At 42.0% G+C, this 11,194-nt stretch overlaps 1 protein-coding gene across 2 annotated transcripts; it reads left to right on the top strand.

The window, feature by feature from the left end:
- Window positions 1-2,494: 2,494 nt before the first annotated feature.
- Window positions 2,495-9,620, top strand: LOC128317306 (uncharacterized). 2 transcript variants are annotated; one of them, XM_053228748.1, is made up of 5 exons: window positions 2,495-2,520; window positions 4,739-4,801; window positions 6,458-6,766; window positions 8,157-8,444; window positions 9,480-9,620. In XM_053228748.1, the coding sequence occupies exons 2-5, from the start codon at window positions 4,741-4,743 to the stop codon at window positions 9,608-9,610; spliced, it is 789 nt and encodes a 262-aa protein (XP_053084723.1). In that variant the 5' UTR covers window positions 2,495-2,520; window positions 4,739-4,740; the 3' UTR covers window positions 9,611-9,620. The 2 variants fall into 2 exon arrangements, with proteins under 2 accessions (XP_053084723.1, XP_053084722.1); XM_053228747.1 differs by lacking the exon at window positions 2,495-2,520 and having other exon boundaries at window positions 3,077-4,801.
- The last annotated feature ends 1,574 nt before the right edge of the window (window positions 9,621-11,194 follow it).

Genomic DNA, 11,194 nt, shown 5'->3' with positions numbered 1-11,194 from the left:
AGTCCATATAGACGGCCTGGAGCAGGTCTGTGGCCTGGGGATGCTGGTGCAGCTCAGGAAGCTCCAGTATCTGCTCTCTGACCAGGGACAACCACAGTGACTCTTTCCTGTGATGTGTGTAAGGTGTGTGTGTGTGTGTACAGTGTTGAGTCCTAGGTGTGTGTGTGTGTGTGTGTGTGTACAGTGTTGAGTCCTAGGTGTGTGTGTGTGTGTGTACAGTGTTGAGTCCTAGGTGTGTGTGTGTGTGTGTGTGTGTACCTGAAACATAGTGATCTTGCTTGCTCAGTCACATTAAACAGAAAGTAGAAAGGTTAAATAAATTTCTATTCTACAAATTTCTATTTTATGTTCAAATTTGCGAATAAAAAAAAAAAAAAGAGGATTTTTCCAGAAGCTCTGTTTTTTTCAGTGTTTTACAGTGATTCCAGGGCTGTTATGACTATGTCTAGGTGGACTGCTCCCCCCAAAATCCTGGTTCCCCAACAGCCAGAGCCAAAACATGAGACTCAAGCAATAGCATATTTTAGGGAAACAACCTGTTTTAGTAATTTATACAATACAATAAACTAACCTATCTTTCTAACATACACAATGAATAAATGAAAAAGAGAACTGAAACAGCTCCAGCCTTATCTTCAGGGCTCTAGATAAAGCGGTTACTGACCACCAACAAACCTGGCATGATACAAGAGAGATAGAACACAAACACACCAAAAAAACAAAGTAAGACTGCCAGTCAGATTACATCCCAGATCATCAGAGCCATAGCATTAAGAACAATCAAACATGTATTCGACATTTTATTATACCAGTGATTACACCCACAGTAATGCATCAGCAACAACATTATCAGCAACCTGACGTTTTATCTCCAACAATGGCAACCGCATCAACCAATGATTTGAATTACACCTCCAACTAAGAAAAACTAATGGATCCATATACACACCAATAGGAACCTGAGCCAAGATACACTTCCAAATGTTGTCAAGTCAACAAGAGTGATAGAGACTCTCTTGATTGTACAATAATTCAACTGGTGTTTATTAAACTTTTTCAAGAAATAACAAATGGGATGCTCAATTTAATCTTGGACTTCTTGCAAAATCCATGCACCATCGCCTGTTCCAGCTGAAATAGCTGATCAAAATCAGGAGGAGCAAAGCCAGGTACACTGCAGAGAAGACCTCTGACAGGATCGAAAGCAGCCTGCTTTCTGTGGACCACACAAACTCATGCTTAACACTCAGCAGGTCTGTAAGAGGAAACACAGCACTGAAGAAATCTTCGCAGAAAGTGTGATAATTCCCTGCCATGTCCAAAAACCGTCTCAACTCATGCCCATGACCTACCTCCTCACCCACGCAGGTGAGCACAGCTTGACCAAATTCACACTTAGCTAGGTTTAAGTTGAGAAAAGCAGCCTGTAAACAGCTAAAACCTCAGAAAGAGATTTCAAATGAATCAAAAACTACATCATCCTAATTAGCCTCTTAATTGTTAGTTCCAGCTAACATGCAATTTGTCAAACTTTGAAACTTGTCTCAAGCATTATGTAAGCAAAATGGCACAAAAAAAAAAAAGTAATTAGCCAGAAAATGGGTCTTGAGTTCCTGAACATGAAAGTGTAAGTAACATCTCTGTATGACAGGAAGGAAGCTAGTGATAAAAACAAAGACATTTCAGATATTTGACCTTGCTGTGACCTTGACCATGTTTGGATCAACTCCAAAATCTAATCAGTTGATTTACAGGCTACAATGATAATTTCATATCAATCCTACAAACGTTCAACCACTCGCTCTTGCGCTAACGGGAATCTTGGACAGACACATGGACAACCTGAAAATATAACACCTCCACCACCTGGTGACAGAAGCATAAGAATTTGAGATTTAAAAAAAATAAAAGGGAATGAATTGAAACAGGCTCAACCCCCACAGCTTCATGGCTAATTTTAATTTTATATGCTATAGACAAATTATTTGCCTTGAGAACAGGTAAAAGACTACACACACCCAACTGCCAATCACAATACACCCTGGACATTACAGCACCTGCTTCTGGAAGTGTGTGAGACTACAGCATGATCTATCAGTTGCCCTTTAATAAAAAGGCTTGGAAGAAATGGATTCTGGGCTGGAGAGAAGCTGCTGATTTAATTCATTTACATAAAGAAAGTAAAGTACACTATTATCTACAGTATTAATAAGAACAGAGTGTTTCATACAGTGAGCTGTATTTTTCCATAAAAACCTGAAAAACCTTAACCCTTTGGTCTGTTCTTTTAGCTAGGTCAGTGTAGAAATGTCTTCAGTTTGGCTGAGTGAGGAAAGTTAGCTCTCTCAAAGAACCACAGACTAAACCGCTTCTGTGTTATATTTAGGTTACATCAGCACTCTTTACTGTGTCAGTGTGTCAGTATATAATGCTATATAAAGGTCCAGCGCTCACAGGAAGCTGTAAATTAAATGCACAACATTACAGAGAGAGAAAAAACCGAGTGAAGAAGTTCTCCTGGTGAGTTTATTACAATTATTCCAGACACACAGAACACAGAGTGCAGCTTAAACACTAAACTGTGTGTGATGTGAATAAAACACACTTCACACTGCACTCGTAGAGGAAAATAAACTCTTTTAGTTTTATTTTAAACAACCGTGTGGATAATTTTCCTCTAACAGTGTGCTCTGTAGTGTGTTATTCCTCTTATACTACAGCGGTTATCATTTTAACATATTAATGAACAGCACTTTTTATCTGTTTATAGTTACATTTCATGTTATTTCTAGAACATCTCTTCAGCAAGACATGTTTAGTTCCTGTTCTCGTTTCCTCATTTATAAACTGGTTTCATCAGCAGCTTCTCTTTCTCTGAAAGTTTATGAGATTCCTGAAAGCTCTTAGCGCTGCTGGAGAAATTTCACTTACACACATGAAGAAGAACCTCCTCCAAACTCAATCTTACATTATTTATTACAGACTCAAATTCAGGAATCGCTCTATCACATCAAATACAGTAAAAAGCTGCTAAGCCGTCTCTTCTGCTTCATTCGATTCTTGATGCTTTTGAAAGATTAGAGAAGGAGTTTATTTGATTGAATTTCTGTTCTGTAGGATTATTAACCTCGTGAAGCTAAACCCAGGCACTGGAACCGGTTTAGTCTGGTGTTGTTTTCTCCCCTGGACTCGTTTCATTTAGTCTTTAATGTTTAACATTGTCATGTTGCTGAGAAACCACAGAGCGGCAGATAAACAGACAGGAAGTGAGGTAATGTTAACTCTCCTCCCTGCTGAAGACGCCAGCGTAGTGGCACTAAACCCAATCCGAGCTGCTCGCACTGGCAGCCCATCTTATCCTGCTGCTCACTGATTTCCCATCTTCCTTATTCCTGACTCAGCTGATCAGGACATGGTTCAGATGCTCTGATGACCTCACTGTTGTGTCACTTCCTTTAACACAGCGTGTCTGTGATGTCGTATTAGTAGCTGTGATGTCATAACGGTTTCTGTCCTCCAGTTTGAGCAGCTCGGCCTGTTGGTCGGAACGAGATGGAGTTTTCAGCAGTTGTAGAGAAGTCCAGACTGTTCTATAGAAGTGCTGTGTGTTTTTATTTGAAGTGTTGTGTGAAGCATTAAAGCAGCTGTGTGTCACTACACAACATGTTTGTTATTATGGCTGGAGGTGTGTGGATCCTGATGCTGGTGTCTGGTGTCGCTCCACTACTGTGTTCATTTCCTTGTAGTCGTTCTGGTAAAAACGCTCTGATCCCATCATCTCACACCACGTGATACAAGCGTACGCTGTTACGCTGATAAACAGACGACGGGAAACGACTGCGATCTGGACGTCTTTCAGGATTAACGATCAAAGCAGAACAAACGTGTGTGTGTCAGCTGTCATCGTTGATAACACTTCATAGACATCAGTTATGACGTGTGTATGTCCTCCCAGGCTGTGACTTCTCTAAACACACACACACACACACACACACCCACACACACACACTGTTCAGGTCTGTTTTTAACCTGTAGCGTAAGTGTGGAATAATGTGAACTTGTCAACATGTAAATAAAGAACTAATGAGTAATGATCTGTATTAATTAATATAACTTATTAACAGAGACATTTAAAGGACTGCGTTTGTAATAGATTTACTCCTGAAATTGTAGAAGAGCAGAAATAAGTGAAGTGCTCACACACACACACACACACACACACACACACGTTCTACCATTAACTGCTGTGGACTGGGAGAGTTCTGAGCTTATTTTAAAACTGGATTGTGATTGGTCAGAAGGTGTTGATTAGTTTTCTAGAACAGCAGGTTTATATTAATGCACTCGTTCTAATACGTTATCGTTTCCATAGTAACAGCTCGTTCACAGCGACTCTGTAAGGAGATGTTTGTGTAACATTTATGGAAGGAGTCTCCAGTGTCAGCGCTTTGTAACAGGACAGAGGAGTTTACGCTTCTTTGCGGTTTCTCGGTAACAGGACGAGTTTTTATCTTATTAACTTGAAGAGAGAGAAAAAGAGGCTGGTGAGGGAACGAGTGTTTATAGCTGCTGTAACGTAAGTTATATTTCATCACTGAATTACAGACGAATGTTTTTAAAATGTAACGAATTCCAGTAAATTGCAGGTTTAATTATAAAATGTTGGTGTGAGTCGATTTCTCTCTCCTGCTTTATTCTCCACCTGTGCAGTGCTGATGGTGGTGTTGTGTCTCCTCAGCCATGCAGTCCTGCAGCATTCATCACTGTGTCCTGTTCTTCCTCACCCTCACATTCACCACTGGTAAGTGTCACTTCACTCTCACTGCACACTGCTCACTCCTCTCACTCTCACTGTACACTCTCACTGTACACTCTCACTGTACACTCTCACTGTACACTCTCACTCCTCTCACTCTCACTGCACACTCTCACTGCTCTCACTCTCACTGCACACTCTCACTGCACACTGCACACTCTCACTGCACACTGCACACTCTCACTGTACACTGCTCACTCTCACTGCACACTGCTCACTGCACACTCTCACTGCACACTCTCACTGCACACTGTACACTGTACACTGCTCACTCTCACTGCACACTCTCACTGTACACTGCACACACTGCACACTCTCACTGCTCACTCTCACTGTACACTCTCACTCCTCTCACTCTCACTGCACACTCTCACTGCACACTGTACACTGTACACTCTCACTGCACACTCTCACTGTACACTCTCACTGTACACTCTCACTGTACACTCTCACTGCTCACTGTACACTCTCACTGCACACTCTCACTGCACACTCTCACTCCTCACTCTCACTGTACACTCTCACTGCACACTGCACACTGTACACTCTCACTGCACACTCTCACTGTACACTCTCACTGCTCACTGTACACTCTCACTGCACACTCTCACTCTCACTGTACACTCTCACTGCACACTGTACACTCTCACTGCACACTCTCACTCTCACTGTACACTCTCACTGCACACTGTACACTCTCACTCTCACTGCACACTCTCACTGCTCTCACTCTCACTGTACACTCTCACTGCACACTCTCACTCTCACTGCACACTCTCACTCTCACTGGACACTGCACACTCTCACTGTACACTCTCACTGCTCACTGTACAGTCTCACTGCACACTCTCACTGCTCACTCTCACTGTACACTCTCACTGCACACTCTCACTGCACACTGTACACTCTCACTGCTCACTCTCACTGTACACTCTCACTGTACACTCTCACTGTACACTGCTCACTCTCACTGTACACTCTCAGTGCTCACTGTACAGTCTCACTGCTCACTCTCACTCTCACTGTACACTCTCACTGCTCACTCTCACTGCTCACTCTCACTGTATACTGCTCACTCTCACTGTACACTCTCACTGTACACTCTCACTGCACACTGCACACTAATGCTAACTGCACACTCTCACTGCACTCTCACTGCTAATGCTAATTGATAATGCTAACTGCACACTCTCACTGCTAATGCTAACTGCTAATGCTAACGGCTAATGCTAACTGCACACTCTCACTGCACACTCTCACTGCTAATGCTAATTGCTAATGCTAACTGCACAGTCTCACTGCTAATGCTAACTGCTAATGCTAACTGCTCACTCCCACTGCTAATGCTAACCGCTAATGCTAACTGCACACTCTCACTGCTAATGCTAACTGCTAACACTACCTGCTCACTCTAACTAATCCGTCGCATTAAATATCACTACACCGTGTCATTACTGTTTAAGCATCTCATTTAGTGCACTTTATGTGGTTTGGGACACAGCCCTGAATTCACACCTGCAGCAGTCAGATTAATCCACACGGTGGAAAAGAGCGCAGTGCTGTCGCTTTATTGTTCGATTTAAAGCTAAAATCAGCTTCACAGTTTTGGTCTTGACATAAAGAGTTTATTCTCTCTTTCAGCTCCTGTATCAGCTGCTGTCTTTTCTACAACGGTGAAGGGTCGGCTTCATCAGTCTGTGATTCTCCCATGTGAAAATAAATGTTCTGGTTCAGTCAAATGGGCCTTATTTAATAATCGAGATGTTGTCTTCGCTCGGTGTGATCAGACATCATGCAGCTCAGTGAAGGAGGGATATGAAATGTCTCATGCTCAGTACCTGAAGGGAGATCTCTCTCTCACCATCACTGCAGCTGATTACAGTAAGAGGAACACATACGTGTGTGAATGTGGAATCAACGACATCTCTACTGTGAGCCTCAGAATTGAGAGTAAGTGTCTTTATCTCTTCTACTGCTGATAAAACATTCACTCTGAGTTATTAGGATCATATTCAGAGTGGAGTGAACACACAGTGAGGGTTTAACCCTGAAATTACACACATCAGGATTCAGACCTCAGACGTAACTACACACTTCAGCGCTATTCAGAAGTTATGTGAGAGTTACGCACGCAGGGGCGGAGTTTATCTAAAACAGGGGCGTGTCTCAGTTACGCTCGATTCTGATCTTGAGCTTAAGCGCATGGTTCTGGCGTGATTTCGGCTCGAGTGAGGAGCAGCGTTAAGTCCAGCGCCACCGTCTGACTGTTAACCACAATGTGTCACGCTGAAATTAATGTTCTGCTTTAAATATACTCACACACACACAAACACACACTCACACACACACACACACACACTCACACACACACTCACACACACACACACACACACTGTGCAATGTCATTCAAGGACAATATTAAATACATGAATATGACGCTATTTATTAATTTAAAAACATTGTCTCTCTAAAGTGCATGAAAAGCTTTATTTAGCTCAGAGCACATCAGAGGTGACGTCTTAATTAGAGACACTGTTCATTATGAATTAAATTATGGATTAAGTTAAAAATAAAACTTAAAAAATAAAATTGTAAATGAACTTAGTTTTCTTCACAGGGGAGCGAATCGAATTAACACAAACACTGACATAATAAAATTCTGTGATATGTCTCCTACATCTCACACACATTACAATTTCATCACCTCGATTTAGCGTCTCGTAGCTTCATTAAGTTGTGCCTTTGCAGCACAGTGTAAAATAATTAATTATTTTTAAAAAATATATAATAATATAAAATAATAATTTTTAAATGATTATTTTAATTTTGTTCAATTAAACCAGTGATTAATGTGATAATTATAACTAGTACTATTCGTTCAGCCACACACAGTGGATTCAGAAAGTATTCACACCCCTTTACCTGCTGCACACTTTGTGTTGTGGATTTGATTTTGAATGGATATATAAAAATGTATTTATATAGGTATTTTTATATATGTATATATATATATGTATATATGTACACTAACACACACACATTATAGTCTTTCAATTTTCATTTTTAAACTGTCTTTCACTTTTACATCGTATTACATTCAACAGCAAAGTATAAAACGCTCTTTCCCTTTTCAATCCACATGTTGTATGATTTCTGAAAGCATGAACTACACGCAGGAGATTTTAATAATCTGAACATGGAGCTCAGAAAATCCACTTTAGCAGCTGCGTAACCGACTCTGAATACCAGCAACTTTCCTCACATAAATACTGATGTAACCTTTGAACTTTAGTTGTCGACTCTGAATAAATACAGCTGAATGTTTTTTTTTGCTCCTCAGCTGTGTTCTCAGCAGTTCAGATGAATCCTGGTGAAGATCTGATCCTGGATTTGAGCGTACCAGAGCCAGTGGAGGTGATTTATAAAAGCAGAGATTCAGCTGATGGGGAACAGATCTGCACTGTGACTCAACGCTCACTACAGTGTAAAGCTGAATACACACCCAGAACATCACTCAGTTACCCAGAGCTCACACTGAGAGACGTGCAGTCGAGTGATAGTGGAAGTTACACCATCCGGGACCTGAAGAATAACGAAGACATTCGTGTGTACGCCGTCTCTGTGGCAGGTACGTCTCAGTGTGATGTGTGTGGAGTGAACTGCATTATGAAACACACCACGTGTTGATGGTTATGAAGTGATCATGTTAGTTGTGTTTTTATCAGATACATTAGTAATAATCAGCAGGAGGAAGTCAAATCTCACTAAACCCTACTAGATACTCTAGATACCGTATTAACAGAAGAAATGTTGTAGGTTAACCACATAGTGAAACACACACACACACACACACACACACACACAGATCTCACTGCTAAACACTACATGTGTGCTGTCCTGTAACATCTCTGTAAACATTATGATGAAGCACTGAAAAACATCACAGCTAGTAGTGGAAATGGAAATGATGTTGCTAGAATGGAATGGAATAGAATAGAATAGAATAGAATGGAATGGAATGGAATGGAATGGAATAGAATAGAATGGAATGGAATGGAATGGAATAGAATAGAATGGAATAGAATAGAATAGAATGGAATAGAATAGAATAGAATGGAATAGAATAGAATAGAATGGAATGGAATCACGATAAGAAACAGACTGAAAGACTGAAATCTAAACAAATGTCCACATTAGATGTTTATATTGTGTAAGAGTCAGTAATGTTTTTTCATTACACACTGTGAATGATACATGTGATGAAAACTCAGCTCTGTTTTTAATATACGTGTGTGTGTGTGTGTGTGTGTGTGTGTGTGCGTGTGTGTGTGCGTGTGTGTATGCGTGTGTGTCTGTGTGTGTGTGTGTGTGTGTATGCGTGTGTGTGTGTGTGTGTGCGTGTGTGTCTGTGTGTGTGTGTGTGCGTGTGTGTGTGCGTGTGTGTGTGTGTGTGTGTGTGTGCGTGTGTGTGTGCGTGTGTGTATGCGTGTGTGCGTGTGTGTCTGTGTGTGTGTGTGTGTGTGTATGCGTGTGTGTGTGTGTGTGTGTGTGTGTGTGCGTGTGTGTGCGTGTGTGTCTGTGTGTGTGTGTGTGTGTGTGTGTGTGTGTGTGTGTGCGTGTGTGTCTGTGTGTGTGTGTGTGTGTGTGTGTGTGTGTTTTGCAGGGGACTGTGCCGTACCACACTGGGCAGTTAGGGTGATAGCGGTGCTGACTGCGTTTGTGGTGATGTTCTGTGCCGTGTGTTGTTGGTTTAGCCATAAAGTGTACTGTGACCGTTGTAAACCCTCTAACTAAGATTCCTGAAAACTGAGTGGTGCAACAGAAGAGTGTTCACACTATCGCCAGGAGATCATGAGTTCGACTAACACAGCTATCCGTGGTCTGGAGCCAAGGGAAATTGGCTGTGCTCTCTGGGCCTCCTGTCTCCCCCCTGTCAATCACAGCAACACAAGCCAATCATGGCATCTGTAAGCTCATGTATTTGGAAGAGGTCAAATAACGCTTTCCTCAGAGTGTGTTACGCAGCCCTATGACGCGGCATGAGCAGCAGGTAGAAATGCCGTGGTTGAGTTCACGTGTCTTGGAAGAAGCGTGTGTTAGCCTTCACTCTCCCGGTTGGTAGCTGTTATCTGATAGGTATGTGGCATGATTGTTGGTGCCAGACAGCCTGGTGTGATGAATTCTATAACTGCTGATCTCCTGTGATTTTCACACACAACAGTCTGTAGAGTTTACTCAGAGTGGTGCAATAAAGGAAAAACATCCAGTGAGCAGCAGCTCTGCAGACGGAAACGCCTTGTTGATGAGAGAGGGCAACGGAGAATGGCCAGACTGGTTCGAGCTTAAAGAAAGGCTACAGGAACTCACATAACCACTCTGTACAACTGTGGTGAGCAGAAAAGCACAACAGAACAGAATGCACAACCTCAGAATGCACAACACCTTGAACCTTGAGGTGGATGAGCTGAAGAATGGAGAAATGTAGCCTGGTCTGATGAATCTGGATTTCTGCTGAGGAACACAGATGGTAGGTCAGAATCTGGCATGAATAGAATGAATCCATGGATCCAACCTGCGTTCAACAGTCCAGGCTGGTGGAGGTGGTGCGATGGTGTGGGGAATGGTTTCTTGGCACACTTTGGGCTCGTTAATATCAATCATGGCTTGAATGCACAGGGTATTTGAGTATAGTTTCTGAACATGTGCATCACTTCATTTCCACAATTTACCATCTTCTAATGGCTTATTATTCCAGCATGATAATGCACCATGTCACAAAGCAAAAGTCGTCACAAACTGGTTTCATGAACATGAATCCAATAGAGCACCTTTGGGACGTGGTAGAACAGGAGATTCGCAGCATGAAAGTGCAGCTGAAAAATCTGCAGGAATTGTGTGATGTGATGATGACAACATGGACCAGAATCTCAAAGGAATGTTTCCAACATCTTGTGGAATCCATGTCATGAAGAATTGAAGCTGTTCTGAGAGCAAAGGGACTGAGAGCCCTACCCAGTATTAGTGTAGTGTTCCTAATAAAGTGCTCAGTGAGTGTATGTGTCTAAGCCCACGATTGGCTAGTGTCACTGTGATTGACAGGAGAGAGCGAATATGCCCCTCCCACACAGACAGCATGGCCAGTTTTGCTCTCTTGGCTCCTGGCCACGGATGCAGCATCATGTGATCTTTGGCTCTAGTGGTCATTAAACAACATTTTTATTTACATTTATATCTGAGTTTTAAGCAAAATTACAAAGAAAGAGTCACAAATTTATCCTAATGGCTTTCCACTGCTCTCCACATGAGACATGCCTGTCATCTGTAAACTGCACTTCTGAGAACGGTTTGAAGAGGAAGAGTGGAACTCTGAGGGATCTG

The sequence above is a fragment of the Pangasianodon hypophthalmus genome, chromosome 24 (assembly GCF_027358585.1).
Source record: "Pangasianodon hypophthalmus isolate fPanHyp1 chromosome 24, fPanHyp1.pri, whole genome shotgun sequence".
Taxonomy (NCBI): domain Eukaryota; kingdom Metazoa; phylum Chordata; class Actinopteri; order Siluriformes; family Pangasiidae; genus Pangasianodon; species Pangasianodon hypophthalmus.
The sequence above is the reverse complement of the archived record's forward strand: the minus strand, read 5'-3'. Positions and strand labels throughout refer to the sequence as shown.